This window comes from Calidris pugnax, unplaced genomic scaffold, assembly GCF_001431845.1.
Source record: "Calidris pugnax isolate Ruff unplaced genomic scaffold, ASM143184v1 scaffold225, whole genome shotgun sequence".
NCBI classification, from domain to species: Eukaryota; Metazoa; Chordata; class Aves; order Charadriiformes; family Scolopacidae; genus Calidris; species Calidris pugnax.
The window spans coordinates 3080666-3106811 of NW_015091072.1; the positions used below are offsets into that span (position 1 = coordinate 3080666).

At 41.7% G+C, this 26146-nt stretch overlaps 1 protein-coding gene across 2 annotated transcripts in view; it reads left to right on the forward strand.

Moving 5' to 3' along the window:
* Nucleotides 1-26146, forward strand: part of GSK3B (glycogen synthase kinase 3 beta) — a 173944-nt gene that overhangs the window by 66855 nt on the left and 80943 nt on the right. For both annotated transcript variants that reach the window (XM_014957155.1, XM_014957157.1), the window contains exon 3: nt 18254-18337. In XM_014957155.1, coding sequence (XP_014812641.1) covers nt 18254-18337 — 84 coding nt within the window. The remainder of the gene's footprint in view (nt 1-18253; nt 18338-26146) is intronic.

The window sequence follows — 26146 nt, forward strand, 5'->3', positions numbered from 1 at the left end:
CACCAAGACAGCTGTGCTGTGCCCTCAGGCATTGTCTTCTGCTTCAGCCCTTTCGGCTTTGTTTCAAACCTTGTAAATGAGCTGCTTTTTTTTATTCCTGGGTCCTCCTTGAATAGGGGTAACTCGAATTCAGAAAATAACACGAGGGAGGTTTAAAGAAGTGGGAATAATTTTTGAACTGTCATTTTGTTTTCTGGAGTAGACCTGACATTTTAGAACCAACTGGCATGGTCATTCTGGGAAGTTTTCAAAGCTTTGAGAGCCATATAATTGATAATTGTTTCCTTTGTTACTAAAAGCAATATGCAATGCCCACTGGTGCTCTGAAAAGTGGTACCAAGACATACGAAAATAACGAAAGGCAGCTACTTGAAATGTTTTGTCAAGCATCTGTAGTACAGAGACAGAGGCACTCAGACTGTCAGGCATATTCTAGAATTAGCAACGCTGCCGGTTTTTCCTGTGACTTGGATACTTCCTGGTCCCTGGGATGACTGAGAAGGTGAGACGTGAGTGACAAACAGAACTATTTTTAGCCTACACAATACAAGGAATTACTTTTCTGCTATTTTAAATTGTACTTTTTTGAGAAAAGCTTGGTTTGTCTTTGTCCTGCTTGGGTTATTCCCTCACATTTTCTGTCTGCATTATGCGTTGAAGTTTAGCATGTGGCACCCAAGACAAAGAGTGATACAGACAGTGAGGTTTTGTTGGATCACCTTGTCTCTTGTAAGATCTACTGCAGGAAGTAAAGATGACTCTGATTTTCTTTGGGGAGATTGTAAGAGTTGTATCATGTAATAATCCAAAATAAGGAATATTTCTGGAAAGATGATGAGAAACTTATTCCACTAAGGGATATTCTAATAATGTTGCTCGGTGCTTTGGTATTGTATTGATACTTGTTTTAAAATATGGAGAGTGTTGTCAAAACTAAGTCCTTGTGCATTTGTACTGGTTTTTAGACAGGAGTAAGGAAGGGACCCACTCAAAATCCAGTTCTGCCTCTTCAGGGTGAGAAGTGAGGTGTGGTGTTTATCATATTTTTAAATATATGTTACAAACTTCTAACTAAATAGAATACAGTCTGCTTTCTTCAGGGTGGGTTTTTGTTTATGTAGTGCCTGGTATAGTGAACCGAGATGAGTAATTGAGACTCCCATATGTGTCATAATGCAAATACCCAGACTATACATCATCTATATTCTGTAGTTCTCCTAAAATTTGAAGCCTGGTCTAATCAATGCAGGCGCAACAAAGGTGCTCATTTCACCTCTTTGTGATGTTCCTTTGAACATCCTTTGTGATTAGACTGCTTAGACTTGAGCTAACTAGTCAAAATACAAACATCCAGTCTGAATCATTGAAGTATAACAATAGACATGTTAAAGAACAGCTGGATCTAATTTTAATTATTATTTTTTTTAATTCAAAAGGTACTCTGTCACAGAGAACTGGAGTGTATTCCCCTCTTTGCTCCCTCCTAAATGATATCAAATGAGGATGAAGACAGAATATCTGACTTGGTGCCTTTTAAAGATTCATCTGCTTCTGTTTCTTCATTTGAAGATTTGTCTGAGGACCTGCTTATCAGACCGCATTTGCAGGCTCTTGTGCATTTGTCTTAGTTTGTCACCAGAAAAATGAGTCATAAAGGTTGTACCAAGTCTTTTTGGGCTTGACAGCAGGCATCTCATTTATACCAGATGAGTGAAACAGTGCACGCATGTTGATTGATTGTAAATGAAATAATTTGTTGCAGGCTACTGAGTCCCTGAAGTGGGGCAGTGTGACTGCTCTGGGTGTTGTGGCAGGGCACGCAGACTTCTTCTTCCTGGGCTCCCAGCCACGCTGTTCCCCAGCCCCATTGCTCTCACTGCCCATGTACAGAGGACATTCCCCCATCCCTTGCCTAGTGGATGTTCATGTTGCATGTGTAAGACAGTGGAAAAGTTTGTGTTCACTGGTAAATAATAGAGGAAAGATTAAAAAGATGTGTTGCTGACTAAAGTGGAATTTAGTAGTGTCCTGGTTTGAGGTAAAACAGAACCAATTTTTTTCTGTTCAGTAGTTGTACATCTTAGCTAGGCCTCTTGCTCTCTGAAACTAACAGCATGTTGTGGAGAAAACTGTTTGCCTTTGTAGTGATAAGACCAGTGCTTGTGCTTCATGCCAAGGAACAGTTTGCAGAAGGACTTTTGCTTATACTTATTGCTGTAACAACCAAGGTAGCTAATTTCATTATTTTCCCTGCTGGAGGGTTGGAAGTGGAAAAGCATAGAGGGGTCTCATCTGCAGGGAGGAGAGGAAAAGACAGGTGACCCAAACCTGACCGACAGGTTTTTCCATCCCATCTGCCCCATGCTCAGTATAAAAACTGAGGGATCAAAGGGTCAGCTCTCTTTCTTCAATGGTCTGAGGAGGACCTTGTCTGTTCATCTGCCTTTGATCCCGATCCATGTGTTCCTGACTCCAGAGTTGGAATCCAGTTCCCATCCATCACTGAGTCCAGTCTGGGACTTCCCCAGTGCCTGCCGGTGACATCATCCTGAGAGCTTGATATGATTTTGCATATATTGTATCTATTTAATTATTTCATTTTAATTTTATTATTAATGTTTCATAAAAGTAGCTTAGTTGACTCTAAACTTGTAAATCTCTTTATCTCTCCTCCTTTTCTTCTGGGAGCAAGAAGTAGGGGGAGAGCATCTGTCACCATATAGGCCTAAACCATGGCAAGTAGTAAGTGTGCAAATGTGGAAAAGAGCACTTTTGAGTTTGCTGTTCCAAAATGTGGTGAACGGGCTAGGGGAACAGTATGAAGATTCAATTCAGCGTCTTACAAGGGTGCCCTCACTTTGCTTTCTGATCTCAAGCAACGGTGTGAGCACATTGCAGATGAAATCTGACAGGGAGCAAGAGAATGTAGAGCAGATCTGAGGTGACCACAGATATCTAAAGAAATCCTAAAAATCAGGATAAATACTTTCTTTGTGGACATACTTTATAAATATAGAGCAATTCTGAATTGTAAAATTAGAAGGTGATACGAGCTGGTAATTTTTAGTTGAGGCAATGACATTAGAAGCTCTGTAGTTTTTTATTTTTAAAGTAGTGCTATATTCATTCTAGGTTAGATTATTCTGTTAGTGTAACATCACAGTAAACTTTACTAGAATTGCCTGCCTCTGAGACCTGGGGCTTCCTTGATTATATTGGGTTTATTAACATTATTCACTTGTCATTTAGATACCTGCAAAAGCAGCAGCATGAAAGCGTATGTGGTAGAAATGCTCTTTCCCCAGTGTGCTGGAAATCACAGTAGGTGATTGGAGTCAGCATTTGAAGAGCCAGAGCAAATAGTCAAGAACTTGGTGTAATGCATACTTCTGTTTTTTCCTGAAAAGTCAACATAACTTGAGAAAGGGCAAAAAAGGATATAGTTTGCAGAAGATATAATAGATTTTCCTGATAGGCAATGACTCTGCTTCTGTAGCCATGCGTAACAGTCATAAAGGTTATCTACTTTCACATAGGGCTAACAGATCTAGTAGGACAAGAAAGTAGTATGAGACATAGGAAAACTAGGGCACATTGAGGATTGCCTCGAGTGGTGGAGGCCTAACAGAGTCAGAGTACTCATTGAGCAATTTCTGTGGTAGCACGAAGGCCACCAATTAGCAGGAAGGATAAACAGTGCAAGGACTCTTGTTTGGAGCTAACCTGCTGAGTATCTTTTGGAAAGGGTCCACCTTGCTAGTGGGAGCAGCCTGTACCCAGTGTAAATGCACAGTGCTGTGTGCAGGTGGTAATAGAAAGTCCCTTTCTGGTGGAGCACTGAGCCGTGGCATCCTGTCCTACTGGCTTGTCTGCATGGACCTGCTTGTGGGTAATGAATCTGTAGGTGACTTCTTGAGTCATGGGCTTTCAAAGGGAATTAAATTCAGCTGAGACCCTTGTGAATTCGGCTGTCCAACTGAATGCTGTTGGAAGTTTTAACTGATTCACCTTTAAAATTCATTTGAATTGAATTTTCCTGAATGTAAATAAAGCTCAAGATACAGTGGCTCTGTCTTAACCCATCCTTGTGTGCAGTAAACACGAGAATATGTAGGGAGAGATACTGCCTTGCCTACATAAGCAGGCAGTGCCACGTCTTCAGTGGGAAGTAACTCTTCATTATTTCACGCTGTTGGGGTTTTGAATGCCAAAGGGTCTCAACACACTTTGCGTAGAGCTTGATTTCAACAAAATGTGGAAAAGCATTGTTCACTGCTCAGGGGTGGGGTGAGGAAACGAATTCAAGTCAGAAGGCACAATTCTGTAGAAATACAAGGCAGCTGATAGTATTTCTTTGCATTTTCACTGACCGTGTTGCTGCTTAATGCTCCTGTCAGGTAGGGGCTATCCTGAAGACTTCTCTGCTTGAAGTTGTCACCTCTGGCAATGTTGCAAACCTTGGTCCTATGACTGTTGATCCAATCTGCAGAGACTAACTCTGGCTAGTTAAGAGACGTGAAGCTGTTGGTGTTTGATCCTTGGTCTCTTCTGATTAGCAGAGACTTTTATAACCTGCTCTTTCTTGAACACCAACCTTTAGCAATTGCAGTTCCCATGACATAAGGTGCTGGGAAGTTGCTTAAAACTGGATTAAATTACTGGGATAACAAGTTTCATATCTTGCTTCCTTGCTTCTAAAATACACGGCAATAAATATTCCATGAAATATAATAAAACAAATCCTTAAAAGGGATATTGCGATAAGTTACATTTCCATTGGCTTGTAGTCATTTTGGGGGAATCAATTCTGCATATTATTTTTTTTTCAATGTGGAGAATTGTGTTTTAAAATGTTCAGCAGGAATACGCATAAAACATTATGGAGCAAGTTGAATTTTTCAAGCTCATGAAACTGGCAGTAGCACGCATTCTATATGGAAGTGGGTACTACAGCATCTGTATTTAACTTATCTTTAAGAAGTCCTGAGGAAAAAAGCTTTAGCATAGAGATAGGCTATTGTATTTAGCTCTGGAAACTTATTTTTGAGTATCTTGATTGCTTTAGGTAGCAGTAAGTTGGTGGTTCAAAAACCTGGTGTTTAGTCTTTCAAGTCCTCCATCTTTGTGAATAAATTTTGTCAAAGATATACCTTAACATTGCTATGACAGCGAGGGCTTCCCTGTGGAGTGAATCACTGCTCCTTCCTTGTGGAGCATTGTGAACTTGAAGGTGGTCTAACAGTCCTTAAACAGCTTTTTATTTCACTGGAAGCTACCAAGTGTTCAAGAGTTACTCTAACTTTTTTTCATGGGCTTAGTCAGGGGTCCTCAGAAACTTAATGTGGGGGTAATGATGGGCTTAGCTTCTTTAGCAGCTGGATGTCACCAATTTTCATGTTCCTTGTACCTCTGAATGTGTCTAGCTTTTTGAACACAGAGCAGAAATACTTAACAACTTCTTCCATCTAGTCAAAGCTGTACATTTTCTACCTAATGGTACATAGTTTGAATTTGGTGCCAAATAAAATTTCACGCTCAGGGAGGACAACCAAGGTGACTGGTGAGAAACAGGCCAGCACACAGAGGACCCTTGGCTTGCCTGGACAAGCCAATTTTCATCTCACTGCCAGTGGTGTTTGCGAGACACCTTGGACCAGGACATCTGCCTTGTCTGTCTTGGTTATGTCACATTCTATCTCCTGATGTGACTTCTAAAGTGCAGACATTGGAAATTTTTTTTTCCTATCTGTTTCTGTAATGAATATAGGACAGAAGAGGCCAATTTTGGCTTTTTGACAGTTGTGTGCATGTCAGTGGTCCTGTTGATCCTTGATGTATACTTGATCACTCAATACTTCAGAATACTGAGCTGGGCAGAGTAAAACAGATGTAATGGCTTCTTGGATGAACCTGTTAATGTGGATTATTGTGTGTATTAGTGGTAGATCCAATTCCATTTTTCCACAATACAACATTATAAAGTGCTATGGCTGAGAGAAGACCCTTCCTGCCTTTTTTGCAGTTCCTCACCTTATCCACTGCAGGGCTTTTCCTTCTTGTAACAAAAGAGGGAAGGGTCCTAAAACGAAATCTCCTTACGTTACTCAACTCTAAGTCATCCCCACAGCATATTTGTTCTGCATGAAAGACCACCTTAAACCGTGGAAAATAAGGTCTTGTAGTAGAAACTATATGGCAAGGTCAGTGAAATGTTTTGCAACTTGCACTACTTGTAACATAGACTGTTTTAATGAAGTTACCTTACAAGAATCTCCTCTAGTACTCTAGGTTAAAAACAATGGAACGTGTCGTCCATTGAAAACATGGCAGATGACATAGGAAATGGTTTCTTACAATTTATGTAATCAGCTTGCACACAGTGTCACAAAGTCATTGATTCTATTACATTTTACAAATGCATTTTTAAAAATTGTTTACAAGTTCAGTAAGAGAAATTACTAAACTTCTATATCTTTAGGTTTTAGGGTTCCAGATGACTAGGAAGTAAGCTTTTTTGAGCTTTCCTTGGAAGCATCTCGTGATGGCCACTGTTGAACTATTGCGTGATGTGGTGCCAAGATGATTGCTATGGTCAAGTCACCTTGTTCTCTTGGTTTCACCAGTTCTCCTTCTGTTTGCTTGCTACCCGGTTATGTGCAAGTTCTTTTTTTATTGTGGAAGCCAGGATGCTCCCAAAGCTACCCATCTCTTATACAGTGGCAGTGTCACTGCTGTCCAAGGTTCCAGCTATAACTTCAGCTTTTTGTTTTTCCTTTTCTGAAAACCTGCTGGTCCAGCATCAACTCTGTAGTTGTGCTCAGATACCTGACAGGGAGGCCAGTGAGTGGATGCTTGAAACTGCTGAAGAGAGAAGACTTGCAGGCGATGGCAGAAGGGATGACTATCACACTCGCTGCACCTGCAGCAAAAACTTCAGAGCAACTGTGGATCAGCTCTTGAACCAACACAATATATAACCTAGTTATGTGTTGAAATCAGTTCCTGTGCTTTGGGTGGCAAGCCAGTGAATCAGGTGGTGTCATCTGCTGAGCCACCCAGGTGCCCTAGCTTCAGGGACAGCACCACCTTGGGAGGAGAAGGGTGGGGTGGGCAGCTGGGTGTGGAGGGCTACCTCTGCCCTGGGAGTTTAAGCTGCTGCTGCTCACAAATCTGGGCCTGGAGGCTGACTTGCATTGCAACATAATCCTAAGACGTTGGTTGTGATGCCTACCCTGGGGTGGACTTAAATTCAGAAGTGTTGATCCCAGTCAAGAAACAGGAACAACTGAATAAATGACATTCCTAGATCTTTGCAGATATTGGGTGAAGAAGGGCTGAGCTTCACAGAGGTTAGGGTGCCCCTGTGTTGGTCCAGTTGGACCTGACCCTTGGGAAACTCTTGATCTTGGAAGCCTATGAGGTGGGAGGGCAGCCTTTTGAAATGTGGCTAATGTGTGCCACTTTAAATTCATGGTGCTCACCTGATTTAGGAAATAATTTATCTCTGCTCCTTTCTTTTGGGGATCCCTATTAGTTTTTGGTGTGATGAAGTGTTGAATCTAACCATAGTGCTGTGTCTCTGCTTTCTTTTAGGCCAATTTAGGCTAGAAGTGAATGTGAAGATTCCCATATCTTTTCATTTCAATGCAGTGACACCCTTTAGCCTAAGGAATGATTTCTTGAAAAATGGGACAGTGTTTGAAAAGCACTAGTTTTTTATTGTGGAAGCCAGGATGCTCCCAAAGCTACCCATCTCTTATACAGTGGCAGTGTCACTGCTGTCCAAGGTTCCAGCTATAACTTCAGCTTTTTGTTTTTCCTTTTCTGAAAACCTGCTGGTCCAGCATCAACTCTGTAGTTGTGCTCAGATACCTGACAGGGAGGCCAGTGAGTGGATGCTTGAAACTGCTGAAGAGAGAAGACTTGCAGGCGATGGCAGAAGGGATGACTATCACACTCGCTGCACCTGCAGCAAAAACTTCAGAGCAACTGTGGATCAGCTCTTGAACCAACACAATATATAACCTAGTTATGTGTTGAAATCAGTTCCTGTGCTTTGGGTGGCAAGCCAGTGAATCAGGTGGTGTCATCTGCTGAGCCACCCAGGTGCCCTAGCTTCAGGGACAGCACCACCTTGGGAGGAGAAGGGTGGGGTGGGCAGCTGGGTGTGGAGGGCTACCTCTGCCCTGGGAGTTTAAGCTGCTGCTGCTCACAAATCTGGGCCTGGAGGCTGACTTGCATTGCAACATAATCCTGAGACGTTGGTTGTGATGCCTACCCTGGGGTGGACTTAAATTCAGAAGTGTTGATCCCAGTCAAGAAACAGGAACAACTGAATAAATGACATTCCTAGATCTTTGCAGATATTGGGTGAAGAAGGGCTGAGCTTCACAGAGGTTAGGGTGCCCCTGTGTTGGTCCAGTTGGACCTGACCCTTGGGAAACTCTTGATCTTGGAAGCCTATGAGGTGGGAGGGCAGCCTTTTGAAATGTGGCTAATGTGTGCCACTTTAAATTCATGGTGCTCACCTGATTTAGGAAATAATTTATCTCTGCTCCTTTCTTTTGGGGATCCCTATTAGTTTTTGGTGTGATGAAGTGTTGAATCTAACCATAGTGCTGTGTCTCTGCTTTCTTTTAGGCCAATTTAGGCTAGAAGTGAATGTGAAGATTCCCATATCTTTTCATTTCAATGCAGTGACACCCTTTAGCCTAAGGAATGATTTCTTGAAAAATGGGACAGTGTTTGAAAAGCACTAGTGCTGACTAAGGAAAAAAAACCTCAAGCAAGAAGTCTGATAACCTGTTTTATCAAACCTGAACACTAATTCTTCTTCTAGTAGCTTATGGTGGATTTGTACTTTGACATAGTTGGCTTGTCCTTTCAAGTGTATGATAGATTTGTTGTATCTAGCAAAGGTCAACTGGTGAAATTGTTTTGCAGCTACCAGAAGACTATGCTGCTGCCTGTGTCTATGAAGAAGTGTATTTGAGGAAGCTTGAATTGTTTTTACATATATGAAGAACGAGTGTTGAAACGTTCTTCCACACATGTGGCTATCATATGAAATTTGGTAGGGTATTTATTTTTCTAGGCTTATCTCAGACCTGATAATTACATGCAGTGATTTTAAATTATAGCAGTAACTAATAAATGCCGATATTTGCTCATGATAAACTTAACAAACCAGGAGGTGGGGAACCAGACAGGGATATGGGGAGAAGGGCTTATTGTATATGTGAATAAGGTAAGAAGTGTAAGTCCATATTTTAACTTCACTGCTGGAGTTGAGCCAATTTTCTCTCCCATTCCTCCACCTCCAAAGGAGGAGCCGTCCAGACTCCCTCTGAATTCAGTGGGGAATGCTTAACCTTTTAAAAGCTCGGTCATCTGGGAGCTCATTATTAAGACTCGTACTTCTGAAAGATTTAATTCTGCCTGGCAAATAATCATCTACAGGCGGCTAATTCCACTTGCCAGTTTGACTCCCCCTTTGCTTCCTGCTCAGTCTTCACCTGTCGTTTCCCTTTCTTGTGCCTTGTAATTTGAATGCTTCCTCTAAGGTCTTAGGGAGTCAGAAATTTTCATTTGGATTGAAATTAAAGCCCCTAATGACTGCTAGCATCAGACATCTAGCAATAGTCCTGAGACAAAATAAACATTGGAGGCAGCACTTACCTGTTCCCTAAATAAATATATTTTTTGGAGGCTGAGGAGAAATTATTTTTGTTTTGCAAGTCCTTTGAAATCTGTCTGCATGAAACATCTGCTGCATCATATGTAAGAAGAGAAGGCCAAGAGTAATAAAGCATTTCATTAATGTTTAATAACATAGTGATTAGCAACCCAGCAAATGTCTTATGCCCGTGGGAGATTGGAACTTATTTGATTAATAGATTAATTGCAGCCTGTTCCGGTTTTGATTGCAGGTGTAAGTTTCTATGGATGTTGCAGACTCCCTGAGGAATGATGTTATAGGCATACTTATACTTACTTTCTTCTTCTTGGTTGAAGAGTTAAAAATCAAAACATGAGGGGAAACCTGTCTGCTGTTTTTATGAAAGGAAGATGGTTTTTTACTGTACAAATTTTTCAACAGAGATCCTCTGTGCTACTTCTGAAAAAGAATGGCTATTATCTCTGAAAGCATAGGGCTCCCTTTTAGAAAATACTTTTCCTTTCAATTATTCTCCTTCCTGCACTTTATTTCAGTGTTACAATGGACTTGAACCATCTCTCTGAGTTTCTGACTTAGTTCTGTTTTTCTGACTTCTATCTTGGGTACACTGTAATTCCTGCTGCATCGAGACTTGCTGCTGGCAGAGCACAGCAGATGCTGTAGAATTGAAACGTAGACCTGAGCTGTTCATCAGGCCACAATATTTGAAACGATCACTTGAAAATGATTAAGTGAATTTCAGGTTGTGGTCTAGAAGTAGCATGATGCTGGAAATTAATTTGTGTTCCAAGTTTATTTTTGAGTTTCCTGAGCTGACAGGAGTTTAGAGATGGTGTTAAGTCTCTGAGAGAGACTGAAACTTCGCTTCCATTCGAAGAGGCAGCAATGAGCTAACAAAGAATTTGGCTTCCACCTTTCAATTAACTGCAGAGATACAGGGAGGAAATGAGAGACAGAATTTTTCTTCTCTTCTCCCAGGGGGTTGAGGCTTGCTGTATGTTCTCTTAAGAACACAAATAAGCCATTTCTGTCTCCAGTTACAGGAAACTATGTGTAATAGGGGTACGAAGCTCAAGTGTTCTGCCTGGGGACTGTGTCCTGCATTGGCAAGAGCAAGCTGGAGATGACATAATATGGCGCTGGCCATTGCTGGCTGCGTAAGGGAAGAGTTAGGAAGTTCAAAGCAATGCGGTCCCTTTGCAAGAAGGGATGTAATGCCTGAGTTTATTGGGGGTAGAAATACAATAAAAAGAATTAGCAGGGTGGAAACAAGGTATGTGTTGGTATCTCAGATTTTCATCCAGTATGCCTGCCTGTCAGGTCGCTCATTGCTGTGTTCAAATCTCTCTAGTTCTTAAGGGGTTAATGACGTCTAGCCCACATCTGCAGCGGCCGTGTGACATTTTACTTCACTCATTATTCTAGAGCTTTAGTTTCAAGCACGTTTTTTCCTCTTGCTGCCCCGTCTGCTCTTTAATTTCAGTCGAGCTGTAATAAATCATGGGTTTGCAGGTTGGGATGGTGCTGGTGGCCCCACCTACGCTCGCCTGAACCCTGCGCCTTCGGCTTTGCCCTGGCCTGGCCCCAGCTCCAGCCCAGCACGCTCTGCCCATGGCCTCTTCAGGCAGGTCCTGCCTGCTGCCGTGGCCAGAGCTGACGCTTTTTGCCCTGATCTGTACACGTGCCAGGGCTGAAGGTCGCTGCGCTCAGTAATAAATTTTTGGCTAGAATACAGCTGACGCACACGTTTTGCACCTCTGACTCTTCCCTAGGCCAGTGTTTCAGAAGCATTTTGCGGTGCAACCCTGCTGTGTGTCTCCATCGTTGGTCGCTCAGGATCTTAATTATCAGATTTTTACGTGAGGACAAAGAGTGGAAAGTTTGGCAGCGTTGTGGAACATGGTAGCAAAATGAAGCTAGGTTTGGAGCATTTGCATTGCTTTTGGTTATGTCGTAAAACAGAGCAAGATGCAACTGCAATTCACCTTGTTGCACAGAAACACGGGCACAAGCATTCTGTATCTTGGAGCCCCCCTGTCATCTTCCTCCAGTTATCCCGCTGATGTGCCACAGTGCACGTGAACTCATTATTCTCATGTTACATAGGCTCTTAGCATTTGGTTTTGTTTTTTTTTTTCCCTTGTTAGGAGGGTTGGGATTCCTATGAATGGCAGGCAGGAAGAAGTGCAAGGAAGGGGTAGGCAGTGTGAGTATTTAAAGCACCAATTTTATATTTGTACTGCAAACTGCTGAGGGCTATCACAGATTTCTTTTTCTTTCTTTTTTTTTTTTTTTTTTTAAGGGAAGCCCTGAATGTTAACAAGATACTAATTAGTATTGTGTCTATGTCTCTAAGACTTCTTGGTTGGTAGAAGGCAAAGTGCTTTTACAAATGCTAAACCTCAAAGCTGAATCTGTGCACATGCATGTGTTATACATTTGTAGAGGTTGGGGCAGGACATGGTATCTGGACTTTCTGACCTTTGCATTAGGCCTGCTGGGCTCCAAGTGTTTAACAGTCGTCAATGGACCAGCACTAACTGGTGTCATTACAGCTCTTGGTATGTCATCGATAGGGATATCCTTCATTGTTATCGTCCTATATTTCTGTATTAAAGGTCATGATTATATGAGTTTGAGATTTAGCAGGTGTGCTAAAAATGGAGACCTTCCCAACTTGGATCTGCTGGTATTGGAAATACGCTGTGACTGGCAGGAGAGGGAGACTGTGGCTTTGTCTTAATCCATGCCTCAAATGTAAATGAGGAAAACTGTGATCCCTGTTGACATTTATCTCCGCTTAAAATTGCTTGCCTATGAAATGGACTTTTCATGGGTGGCTAGCTATTGATGACTGGCATGGGCAGATTCCCAGCCCAGGCCTCTGTAGTTAAGCCCCTTCTGTACTTCTTTTTCCTCCAAGCGCTGATTTGTTTCAGTGATAGCTTGGGGCAAATACAGAAGAATGTAGGAATTAGCCTTTATTCTGTAAAATGCCTGAATTATCATGTATCGGTGAAAGGCAGTTAGTTCTTTGAGCCATAGAATAATTTCTGTTGCTGACAGCAAGACAGTCTTAAAGTAGCCTTGCAATTGACAGTGTTTGAAATCCACCTTTGGAGGAATGGGTCAGGCAGCTTCAGGAGTTTTTAGAGAAGGTGCTTTTATTTTGCAGTCTGTCCTACTAAGCTTAGGATAAACCAGGCGTACTAGGATTGGAGCTTTGGTAATGATATTAGTGAAAATGTGCTGATCTTGGTGATCCCACTACCACTTGGTAACCTGTCAGGTGCTATTTCTGTACCACAGGCAGCTTATGGTGAGTGCAGTGGTTTCCTCTGTGGTCTGGAGTGTTCTGTCTCGGTACATTTTACAAAGCTGAGCCTGGGAGGTATGGCTGAAATGTTGTTCAAGCAGCTGTCTCTGCAAGGCTTCGAGCGTAGCAGGCTGGGATCACACTGGAAGACCTTTGTCAGCACGTGCCTGCTGCCCTGTGCTTTGACTCCAGTGTTTTTCTTGTGATGGGAGATGGTCAGCATAAAGAGTCTTCTTCCTGCTGTGTGAAAATGCTTTAAATCTCTCAAGGTCTCAGCCTGAGCCTGTTTGCTGGGCAGGCTCAGCAGTGCGGTGGGTGAAGGTGAGTGGAGGTGACTAGTCATTCAGGCTGCTCAAGTGGAAGGAAGCAGGGTGGAAAAAAAAGGCAAGCCCTGCTGCTTGATCATTGCCTTCATGCCTTCTCCTGGGAACTAGCTTCTTCCCCAGCTTTGCCTGGAGCTCCTGCTCTGGCTCTTCACTGTGGGAAAACCTTTACCGAACAATAAGAAATGTGGTAGAATTGAGAGAATCGTGATGGAAGTAGGAGAAAGGAGGAAACAGTGGAAATGACATGTGCAAGAGGAGGAGGGTTGTGTATACTGAGAAATTTGGATCTATCTGTGCTGCTTCCATCCATCCTGTAATGCCAGAATTCATGTGAATACCCTCCATTTTCTGTTTTTCAAATATGATAGAAGAATGTGAGATACTGAGCTTCAGCATTTGAAGGTTTTACCCCAAGAAGAATAAAAATTAGCTCAAAAAGTGAAAAAAATTAGAATTAACTTTAGTTGCTGGCCTTACTTGTTTTAAGCAAGAAGACTATTGCTGAGGTCGTGTCATAGTTTGGGCTGGGCTGGTCACTAAAACTTGTTGAAATAGGTTGGTAGCTTACCCCTTGCTTTCCTTAAAAAAATACCCTTTCTTAAAAGGACAAGATGTACGCAGTCTTACCTGTTCACAAGAACCAGGTCATGTCCTCGGTGTGAGACAAGGCAAAAATACAAATTTCTGATTCCTCCTGTTTCATCTGCTTTGAATGTAATCCTCAAAGAACCTCGTTGAGACTTTAAACAGGCATTTTGAGAGCGCAAAACCAATTTTTGCTAATGCAAAAAGCATTAGAATATGCTTTAGCTAAGCAGGCTTGGAGGAATTCTCTTCTGAACTGAGTCCAGGTGATACTGCTACACTTCATTTGGTATATATTGATAAAGTTGTGCTGACATGAGCTGTAGAAGACCTTCCACCTTTATCTGCTCTGGTCCAGTTCAGGAACTTGTAAGTCCGTAAGGCATTATCTCTGATGATCCACTCATTTTATCCCCTGCTCTAAAAAGGTGGTGGAGGGTAAGGAGGGGGGAGGAGGAAGAAGGAAGGGAGGAGGGTTAAAAAAAAAGAGAAAAGGCAAAGATCCAGGGATGGGGCGATGAATGCAAACTGGCATAGCTCTATAATCTCTGCATGGGGAGGGAGGGGGGTGGGGGTGTGATGGTTATCCTGGTCTGTAATAGCAGATTACTGTAGTGAGGCAGAAATGATCTTGGGTTTGTATCAACTGCAGCATTAGCAACACCATTGGGGTTGTAACTTTGGAGAGAAGGCGTGAGTCTCTGTGCATGAGCTTTATTGGCTGTGTTTTGAAGTTATAATTCTGATGTTGTCTTGCCCATCTTTAACCTTGATGAGAACCCAGATTTCTTTAATTTAATGAACAGGTACAGACTGTCTGGGCTACAAAAGCTGTCTTCAGAAGTGATGAACAGGGTTTTATCATGTTGGGTTTGCTTCAGTAGTTAGTGAAGGCCTGAAGTGCACTGGTTGTAAAGCATTTGTATGGAGTTGTGTGTCAACAGCCCCATGCCTTATGGATAAAGAAGTCTATTTTCGATAAAGAAATGAAACTGCAAGAGAAATTTGCTGAGTAATCTGTTTGTAGTCTTGTTGGTTTGTGGCTTCTCAGATGAACGTGTGCTGCAGGAACTGTGTTTCTGTGAGAACAGAAGTCTGCTGGGTCTCCTCTTGTGGCGAGGCTGGTGCTGAAGGGTTTTGCTTTCTTCAGTGCTTACCAGACCTGGTACTCCCATTCCAAGAAAGCTGAACTCTCCTCTTCATGGGAAAGGGTGAGAGAATGGGAAAGAAGAGTAATGTCCTCTTTGAGTCTTTGACTTTAATATCTATGTCTCTTGGGAAATAAAAATGATGAGTTAAGGATAAGCCTGAGCTTTATGTTTTTATCCACCCTGTATTTTGATCATCCACTGTCAGCCTTTCTCATCAGCATGTTTTGAAATGGTTTTAGTTTGCATTATATTTAGACATGTGCTTTTCTCTCTTGTACTCAGTGTAGGACATCTGTCACTGTTCACTTCACTGCAGGTTCCCTGCTTATCTTCTGGGTGTTCCCCTGCACCCCCCCCAGTGTATTTGTGCACTGGTTATTAATAGCCCACATTATAATTTGAAAAAGCTGTTATTTATTTAAGATGGATACAGGGAAATATGTGATAAAATAAGAATACTTTGAGTATTTGTCTCAGAGAAAATTAGTTCTTTGAAGCATGGGTCTGTTAGGTGAATATCAGTAGCTGTTCCGCCGCCACATCCAATTTGAGCTTTGCAACTGTTCAAGTATTTCCAGTTTGAACTCCACCAGGGAGTGGTGATGAGAAGTTAGCTTGGTTTTAAGATGGCTGAGGTGACTATCTGACTAAGATGGTAGTTTAAGTTTGTTTTCTTCTGCCTAGTCACAGGATGTGAGATATAGGTTACTGTGTAACTGGTTTATGAGTTATCCCTGATATTAGCACCTCTTGAAGCACTGTTTGTGCAGCTGCAGCAGATGGTCAGGATGAGAGCCGAAGGAGATGGATCAGAGTGGAAGACATCAAGTGGGCACAGACTGTGCTTGTGCTAGGATGAGATACCAGAGGATAAATATAACTTCAGCCTAGCATCAGAATAACTTCTGCTGTTTTTTTTTCCGGTGTATCCAACCAGCATATACATACTATCTAGAGAACGTGAAGCGATAACCTGACTTAGAGTATATGTGGGTATTTTAAGGAGCTAGTAGAAGTATTGCCAAAATAATAATTGCACATTCATGATTAGAGCATTCGTGTTTCTTCCAGTAACTCCATGAGATAAATGGTATTATTTCCATCTCAAAGCCAGTGGGAGAAAGGGAGGAAGAAATTACTTGCCTTATGTTGTGCTATGAATTGCTGGTGGCATTTGGTTGAGGTGCTAGAATTTGCAGTTAGGTTCAGTCCTGTAGTAACACTGTTCAGCGCTGTACAAGCCAACTGGAGAAATGAATCTTGTGTTGTAACTGGTGTTTTAGTGACCAGTGGGGTCTAGAGCTGTATCTGCTTTGACTCACTAGTTGAAATCTGCCCCAGGTTGTAAGGTCCAGGGAGATGCCACTGAGCCACCAGTGGCGTGCGGTTCAGGCATGATTTGTTGGTGCCAGGCATCACAGGAACTCCAGCCATGACTCTCAAAATTGACTTCTTGTCAGTTGTGTTCAGTGAAGAATGACTAAGTGGAGAATATTTGAGGTTCTGTTCTACCAGGAGAACGCTTTTCTCTGTGAGATGAGGCGTGTTGACAAGGTTATGCGATGAAGCCTGTATTCAGCTTTCACAGTTTCACTCTGTGGGATTTCAGGAGACACATGAAAGCCTCAAAGGTCTCTCTCTGCTTTCTCTTACTTTCTCTCTTCACCCTTCAGGATAGAACAGGCCTGTGTTGGTGTGCACCTAACGGACTTAGGCTTTAATCGGTTCAGAAGCCAGGCAGGCTCAGGAAAGGACTTGCTTTCTCCCTTAACTACGAGCTGGATAATTGCCAACTGATAATTGTGTGAGATGTCACTCGTGTTTGTAAAGACCTGGCTAATACTGAAGTATTTTTTCAGTCAGTGGGTGGCAGGGATGATAGGATTAATGATATTGCATCCTATCTAACACCTCTTTTTTTAAGACTACATGGCTTAGAGGAATTAAAAGCAGGGTTCGTAGCCATGTTCATATTAGAAGATCTGAGTGGTTCTTGAGGAGTTTCTTAAGCTTTAAGTACAGTGATAGGCACTGTATATGACCCTCTGATACATAGAATATGAAATCCTTATTTTGACAGTAGCACTGCACAAAGTAGGTGTTAGCTCTGTGCATTTAAGTACGAAAATGATCAGTGGCTAAAGAATTTTCTTCCCAAACATTCCCGAAGTTAGGCCAGAGTTAATGGTGCTAGTAGGACTAGTGTATTAGTCTTGTGTATTGGTCCTAGCTAGTTAGGATACATGATTAGCAACTCCGTGTTCCAATTAAAAAGTGGAATACCTTGTATTTTTGAAGCTGCAGGTTATATAGTAATTGAGGAAGGAAAAACAGGGCTGTGACCGTAGGAGAAAGCAATATTGTAGCAGTGGAATGAAATATAACAAAAGTAGCTGTGCTAACTTTACTTGTTTTTATTCATACCTCCAATTCAACCTTTCACTCATTTTTATCTGTTAGGCTATAAGATTCCTCATTTGTTTAGGGTTAAGTTACATTGGATATTGCAGTAAAATCCCCAGTTTATCCTGCATGTAATGAACTGATTTTAACAGTATATGAACCTTTCAGGTTCATATAAAATGGGAAAATAACCCTCTTATTCTGTCCGCCTAAACCTGGTTTTAAACCTTGGTTGAACAAAAGTGGGAATTGAATTGCTGACTCAATTTCAGGTGCTTTTTGTTGGTATTGCAAGAGAATGGTATGGGGAATGATCTTCCATCACAAACCTCTTTTGCAGTGTGGAGGAAGGCAGGCACGTAGGTGGAAATGTTATGTTTGCTTTTACATTGTTTACATTATTTTTACAGTATTAAAGCGGGATAAACTTCCAGCCATTCTGGCTGATAGATTGCATTTTTGTGAAATCAGAAAATAAAAATGGAAAGATTCTTACTGCCTTTACCACTGACACTTTGGTAATTTAAGTAGGTAATTCTTGGATTATTGATGGATTTGTGGACCTTTATTTTAGATGGAAAATGTACTCAAAGTTGTCAATATCCTCAGTGATAAAGTAATTGGAAGAAAGACTAATAAATGTGTGGAAGCTGTTGCTTCTTTCCAACTTCGGTTGTTCTTTGGTTCCTTAGTTTTGTCCGCTCCTGTATCTGTATATTATGTTTATCATTACAGTACTGTAACTTTGTGAGAAAAGAGTTTTTTCTAATGGTTTGCTTTTTTCTTGTTTCAGAACCGAGAGCTCCAGATTATGAGAAAGTTGGATCATTGTAACATTGTCCGATTGCGTTATTTCTTCTACTCGAGTGGAGAGAAGGTAAGAATGGAAAACAAGGCAATGCCTTCTGGTAACCACCTGGGGTATAATGGAACTGTTTGAATTTCTATAGACGGGAGTGGGAAGATAGTAGATGTGATAAAATTGAGAAAATGCTATAGTGGTGTCCAACAGATTATGTTGGAGCAGATCTATTTTAGTGTGGAAGTGTGTGGTCCATGAAGAGCAATGTTATTAGTATAGCACAACAATAGCGTAACAGATGTGGATACGCACTGACTCTTTTTTAATTTAGTGGAGTGCAGCTGGGCTTCATTTGCACATTCTGGCACTACCTTTCCATATGTGTGGTTATGTTTTCTAGGATTCAGCATTAAGCACTCTAGATTTAAAGCAGTTACGTGATTTTTCCCAGACTCGATCTCTGTGTGCTTCTGTCCCCCTTCCTTTTGCATTTAATCCATATACAGGCTGAGTTTCAAAGCCCAGAGGAAAGAATAATGTATGATCACGTGACTGTAGCATTTGTTAGAATGCGTACGCTCCAGAAGAAAGATCGAATAGCTGGAATTAATAAATCTCAATAAGTAGACATTGCCATTTAAATTTTCTTTCAGTATAGGTATAAAAGCTCCATGGGTTTTTTAAAAATGGATTACAAGGTTTTGTTTTAAGGTGAAGTTATAACAGCTTACTTGTCTATGTATGTGTCAGCATTTTAGGAATCATAGGAGAATTCACAATGAAATGGACCTCAAGATGATATGGTCCAACCATGGTCAACCTCATGCTTAAAGCAGGGTCATCCATTATGTCAAAAAAAAGAAATAATAATAAATTCTTTCTGGCCCACGTGGGAGTTAATGTAAGCCGTGAGGTGCGGAAATGGAGTAAATGACCTTCGGAACTTCCTATGATCTTTTTATATATAATTATAAATATTTATATAAATTATATAGTTATTTATATAAGTGTTACAATTTTTCATTTTTTAAAGCAGATTGTGTCGTTAGTTGTCTTCAGCTGCTAGTACACACATCTACAATGCTGTAAAGGACTGTAGCTGATGGCCTCAGAAATGTTAATAACGGCTGTTGCCATGAAGTAGGTCAACAGAATGTGGGTGACCCATTGACTTCATGGTCTTTGGAGCTAGGGGAGGAGCTGACATCTCCAGGATGAGTTGGTGGTGGCAGGTCACTGTCGTCTTGTGCATGGGGATAATGGGAGAAGCTCTTTGGTTACCTCTCTAGGAGGTACTTCTAGGGGCCACATGCCTTGCCTGTGCCTATGGAAAGCTTGCAAAACCACTTTGCAGGAATCAAGGAGAAATGTGATTTAATTTTTTTCTATTTTTTTTTTATCATCCCATTCTCTTCCTTCCTTCCTTTCCCTTGCCTGGTGATAGCAAGTTTTTCCAGTGTTATATGGCCATTGCTATTTTGTTGATAGTGCAGTGTAGTGTTTTTAAACTACGTTGTGCTCATTTAGCATATTACCAGAAATTCCTCAAGCAGCATTGAGTACAAGAAGGGAAATACTGTGAAGGAGGGCTTGGGTTTGCATTTTTTTGTTTGCTTTTTTAACCAGCTTTTAACTTGGCTAGAGTGAAACAGAATTTCATGAGACAAGCAGAAGACAACTGCCTTATCTAATAGCATGCAGAAATCTGTGAACAGTGGAAGTGTTAAAACTTCTCAGAACACTGTTCCTTGAGCCTTTGTATAACAGTAACTTGAGTAAAACTCTTTTGGAAATCTTTAACTTGATGTTGAGCTTGAGACTGGATTTTCCACTTTATTATTTCAACTCCACATGGCTGATTCTTGGCAATGCTAATTTTGTTTTTAAAAATGACCATGACCAGCAAATCTTAACGCTTCAGTGAGAAGTTTTCTTTCAAGTTCCTTTCTGCTCTTCTTTCTACATACCTCTGCTTATGCTTTTGAGATTTCCACTGCTCTGCTGTCACAAAATGGGGTAAATGTGAACCTGGGGCAAAGGAGCACCCAGCAGAACATCAGCAAGGTAACGTTGCGGTTCAGGTTGCAAGCTCTCTTTGCAGTTCTGTACAAAATGATATGTAATTGGCTTGCAAGTATTTCCATGTAGGTGGCAGCATGTGACAGTAACTTTATGAATTTGTTGGCTGCTACTTGGGAAAAGCTCTGGAGAGCAGCAAGTTGGTGCTCTGAAGCTCAACCCGGAAGGAAGAATAACGCTTCCTGAACTGACAAAAACATAAGAAGTAACAGTAACATTTTTTCCTTCATGTTACCCTCCTGATCAAGCTGGCTTTTTGGAGAGTGGAGGAAAAAAGGAGAAAACTGATTTGGTAACAAAGAAGAATACATAGGAAACAGTTGCTAGGTGCAACTAGATGCTAGGTCTGCTGAGCTTTATATACAGTGATTCAGGAAGCCAAGTCCAATAGGAAGAGTAATGTAAAAATCCAAGGAATGTACAGCAGAAAATGCAGTGGCATAGTGATGAGTGGGACTTACAGTGGTTGTCTGTCTTCGTGAAGAACTTAGCATAAACACAGATTAATGGTAGTGGACTGTTAATTAACTCAAGTCTAGCAGTGATGAGAAAATTTCAGAGGTAACTATTATACTGCTGATCCCTTTAAAGAAATACTTCACCGAAGAAATTTTGATACCTATATGTCAAGCCTTCTCTTGCATAAATGTTTTCATGCCACTGTGATCACTTCACCTTTTGTTCCAGCTGAAGTGTTCCTTGGACTTCCCCTTCTTCCCTGTGCTTGACACCAGGGTCTCAAAGCCCAGAGACTTTCCTTATTTGGTTTTTTTGTGTGTTTTGGGGTTTTTTTGGCCAATAACTGAGAAGCTTCAATCTGTCTCGATATAGAGGTACCTCAAAGGATTTCTCCAAATCCAGTCAGACTGGCTGTCTTTGAAAGCCATGTGCCTGATAGTCACTTTACTTCATTTTAATTGCTAGGCGTTTTTAGGCACTGGGCAATCTTAAAATTGGCTTTATTCTAGGAAAACAAGGGGTTTAATTCATGATTAGAAAACTGGAAACAACAGACGAAAACAACAGAACAAATTGGAAAAGGGTTCTAAATAACACTTGCCAGCAAGACTATTCCTTAACTAGTGTGTAGAGATTTGGAGCTCTCTGTTCACTTTTTCTAGGGGGTATCTGTGGAACTGGTGGAAGTGTTTGAGCTCCCTAACTTTTTCCTTGTGATGAACTCTCCTTTTTATGTCCCCCATTCGCTTGGGGACCTTCCTTCCTGCTTTTGCCAAAAGCAATCCAGCATTAGCAGCGTGGAAATCTTGTATCAAGAGTGGCTTTGACTGATTTCTTCTCCCTTGTTTACTGTGTCTGGGTGACTCCTTGTCTAAGCATCTTCCAATTTTTGTTGCCTTTACATAGGCATACCCCATATAGGGGTGGTTGTGTGTATATATGCGCATACATGCATGCACACACGTGTATTTATACCTTTATATATATAAAAGTTGTTTTGAGTGCTGACTACATATTAATCATGTTTGACTAATGATTTCTAGTTTGAGAGCTGAAAGAGTGCTTAATATATATTAATATGACAGTTGACAGGGTTGGCATTCAGGTTGCTTCTATAACCTCTTTCCTCCTCGCTTCTTTCTTTTTGTAGATTCACAGATGTTTGTCAGACCTGTTGGATAACCCAGTTCTTTCAAAGGACTCTTCTGTAATGAATTTGCCAGAGTAGATTCTGATTTCTCCTTTTTTTTTTTTTTTTTTTTTTTTTTTTTTTTTTTTTTTTTTTTTTTTTTTCTGAGGCTGTATGAGATACCTGATAGCAGGGCACTGACTTTCGTAGCTGTAATGTGCTTTTCAGTAGTCCAAACCCTGTAATTATAACCAGAGGGGAAGAAACAACAACCAAATAATGGCTGGGTTTTGTATAGAAGATTCTCTTGATGGAAGTAGTCACGAGTCTCTTCCAGACCATATTTCTGTGACTTGTGGTTTTCTAGGTATTCTTTGGAAAAAATGGGCAGGATCATAGGGCTAGTCAACTCCACTGTGTGTTACAGTTTTGGTATTCTGCCTTCGGATAAGGTTTAAACAAGATCCCTGGTTTGCCTGTCAGCTTGCCACTGGGAGATCAGAACATGTTAGGAAAGGATACATTTCTGGTTTGCTTTTTGCTACTTTTCCTTATTTTCAGGGACTGCCTTGCATTTAGCATAATTTATACATGTAAATTTACTGAAGCAGGGGTCTTGCTGCCTTTTTAGCTTGATTCTGCTGAGAACCTTTTGAGCCATGGTCCAATGGAGGGTGAACATGGACATACCAAATAATCACTCTGGCTTCTTTGCTGAGACTATTCCCTGGTGTTTTATAGCATGACCTAACTTCTTAAATCAGTGGCTGATGAGTAAAATTACTCAGCTGTGTAAAAGCCAAAATGAGTTCCTAATCTCCCTTTCTCACCCCTCTCCCAATTTCTGAATTAGATCTTTCTTTGTGGTATTTCATAACTATTGGGGTTTTCTTGTGTGGGTATTTTTGAGTGTATAGTGTAGTCTGATTGATCTATATCTGTGCCCAAAAGAGGAAGAAAAGTCACTGAATGGAGGTGTTTCTTCCTGCATCAAATCACACAAAACAGTTTTTGTTGAATAATTGTATCTCTGGTTATGTAGACTTTTTTTTTTCCTCCTCTTCTTTTTTCCCCCATTCAAGTAGCTGTGGTATCCAAAGTGGTCAAAGCAAGCATATATGGAAGCACAGAGAGATGACAAACAGGCAGCGTGCTGACTCTCTTTTGGAGGCTGAGCTGGCCCTTCTGCATGCTCTAATTGATTTCCAGTCTTATTTAACCTTAGCTGTAAGGGCACGCAGCCAAAAGTCTATGAGGACTCAGGGTGGAAATTTACTCCCATAGACTTAGGGTGAGGTTTAAAATAAACGTGCATAAGATCATGCACAGCAGCTTAGAGATGCAGCTCAGCATGTATCTCGCATGCGCTTTGGCAGCAGTGTATTAAACTACAATGAAGAAATTTGGAAGAAGGGAACAACTGGCTGATTTGCAAGTTTGGACTTTGCTGAACAGTTGGGCTTTCTCCAGATTCATGTCCCTGTTAGGAATAGATATATCCCCTCCACCTTCAAAGAAGCATGAACGTCACCATCCTGTCTTGTGGGAGCATTCAGGGTTGTCTTCACGTAAGGACCATCAGTTCTGTTAAAATTGAGTACTTGTACAATTTGATTTCTTTAATGAACTTGTTTAAAAAAAGAAAGTTGTTCTTGCACAGGACATACAATTGACAGAGCCTTGAGCCCAATTTCAAATCGACAGAACCAGTGTGAATGTTTTGCACCAACCTAGTAATGTGCTGAAGAGCCATCACTAGAGATGAATTTAGTCACTACGATCCATTTAATCTTTGGCAGATCTGCTGTGCTGTCAACAAAGGAGCAATTAATGCTAATTATGAGGAGTTTTGTGATGCTAGTATCTCTAGTCCTTGCCTGAGGCCTGCCAAGCTCATTTCAAAAAGGGCACCAGTCATCAGATAATGATTATCAGTTACTGCTGTTGGGGCTCACAACATGCTGGGAATTTCCTTAGTTGTAGTTATGAGCAGTTTCTGGTTTTGAGTAGGTTGTATTAATAGAAATAGCAGTTTTGTGTGCCTGTGGTAGGGCTTTGCAAGAGCGGAGCAGGCAACAGTGGCTAGATCCTTAGTGTGGTAAATGGTGCAGTGGAAATGGGAAGCTCTATAATTTCTCACTAAACCAGTGAACCGTCCAGTATATCCAGTTAGACGCTCTTCTGTTCTCAAGTCATTCATTTACCAGTTCTAGCCACTGCTCTCATCTTCCCATATTTGATGGCTGTTGGGAAAGCAGCTTATATTGTTTGTCCCGAGGCAGGTATATAGTTTCAACCATTATTGTGTATTATATTGCCTGGTTTGCTTTCATGGATATATCCCAATGCAGAAACTTCCACTCAGTCTGGAAGGTAGTGTACAGGTGAGAAAACAGTGGATCTCCAAAGACTCTGCTTTTCATTTTCATGGTAAGGAATGCAGGACAGCCCGGTGACCCCAACATTATCTATTAATTTTCATCTTCCAACAGTTATCGCCAGCTTATCTCACGCTCCCTCCTTGGGAGTTGTGGTTCAAATATCCACAGATCACAAATCAATCCCACCTTTCAGATGTTGGGTGGCTGTTTCCAACTTCATAGAAGTATTTCTCCTTGGAAGTACAGCTAAAAGCTTAAGGACTTGGGATGGCCTACATGGCACCAGGCTTGGTGGCATCACATGGGGTTCACCTTTCTGAATGGGGGAAGAGAGTCTTTGCTCTGAAGAATAGCCACAAGCAGGTTGAAAGCTTATGGGTAAGAAGAAGAGACCAAGGCAACAAAGGGTGCTTTGTGGTTGGTATTAGGCCTCCTGATCAAGGGGAGCCTATTGATGAAGCTTTCTTACTCCAGCTACAGGAGGCATCATGCTCACAGGCTCTCATCCTGGTGGGGGACTTCAACCCATCCCAACAACTGCTGGAAAAGTAGTGCAGTGAGCTGTAGGCAATCTGGGAAACTCCTGGAATGCGTTGAGGATAACTTCTGAAGCCAGGTCATAGACATCTCCACCAGAGGGGATGTGATACTGGACCTGATGGTCACCAGCATAAATGAGCTAGTCAGTGACATCAAGATTGGAGGCAACCTGGGCTGGTGGAGTTTGTAGTCTTGAGGGATGTGGGTCAGGCGAAGACTAAAGTCAGGATCCTGAATTTTAGGAAAGCAAAATTCTAGCTCTTCAAGGAGTTACTCAATAGGACCCCTGAGAAGCTGCCCTCAAGGACAAGGGAGCAGAACAGAGCTGGCAGACATAAATGAGCTAGTCAGTGACATCAAGATTGGAGGCAACCTGGGCTGGTGGAGTTTGTAGTCTTGAGGGATGTGGGTCAGGCGAAGACTAAAGTCAGGATCCTGAATTTTAGGAAAGCAAAATTCTAGCTCTTCAAGGAGTTACTCAATAGGACCCCTGAGAAGCTGCCCTCAAGGACAAGGGAGCAGAACAGAGCTGGCAGATGTTTAAGGGTGCCTTCCATAGAGTTCTTGATCCCCAGGAAAGCAAGGCAAGAGACCTATATGGCTGAGTCAAGACCTGCTGGTCAAACTAAAGGCAAGAAGGAGATGAACAGGCAGTGGAAACAGGGACAGGTATCCTGGGAATAGTACAGGGACACTGCCTGGTTGTGTAGGGGTGGGGTCAGGAAGGCCAAGGCACAGCTGGAGTTGAACTTGGCAAGGGATGCAAAGAATAATAAGCGCTTCTACAGGTGTGTCAGCCAGAAAAGGAAGGTCAAAGAAAGCGTGCCCCCCAATAAGCAAGACTGGCAAACTGGTAACAGTGGACAAGGAGAAGACTGAGGTACTTGACAACTTTTTTGCCTTGATCTTCACTGGCAACCTCTCTCCCCACACCTCTCAGGTGGATGGACATCAAGATTGGGGGAGCAAAGTCCCTCCCACTGTAAGGTTCATGACCAACTGAGGAACCTGAACATACAGAAATCTATGGCACCTGATAAGATGCATCCCTGAATCTTGAGGGAAGTGGCTGAGGTAGTTGCCAAGCTACTCTCCATGATATTTGAAAGTCACGGCAGTCAGGTGAAGTCCCCAGTGACCAGAAAAAGGGAAATATTAAACCTATTTTTTAAAAAAGGCAGAAAGGAGCACCTTGGGAACTACCAACCTGCCAGCCTCACCTCTGTGCCTGGAAAGATCATAGAACAGATCCTCCTTGAAACTATGCTAAGGCACGTGGAGGACAGGGAGATGATT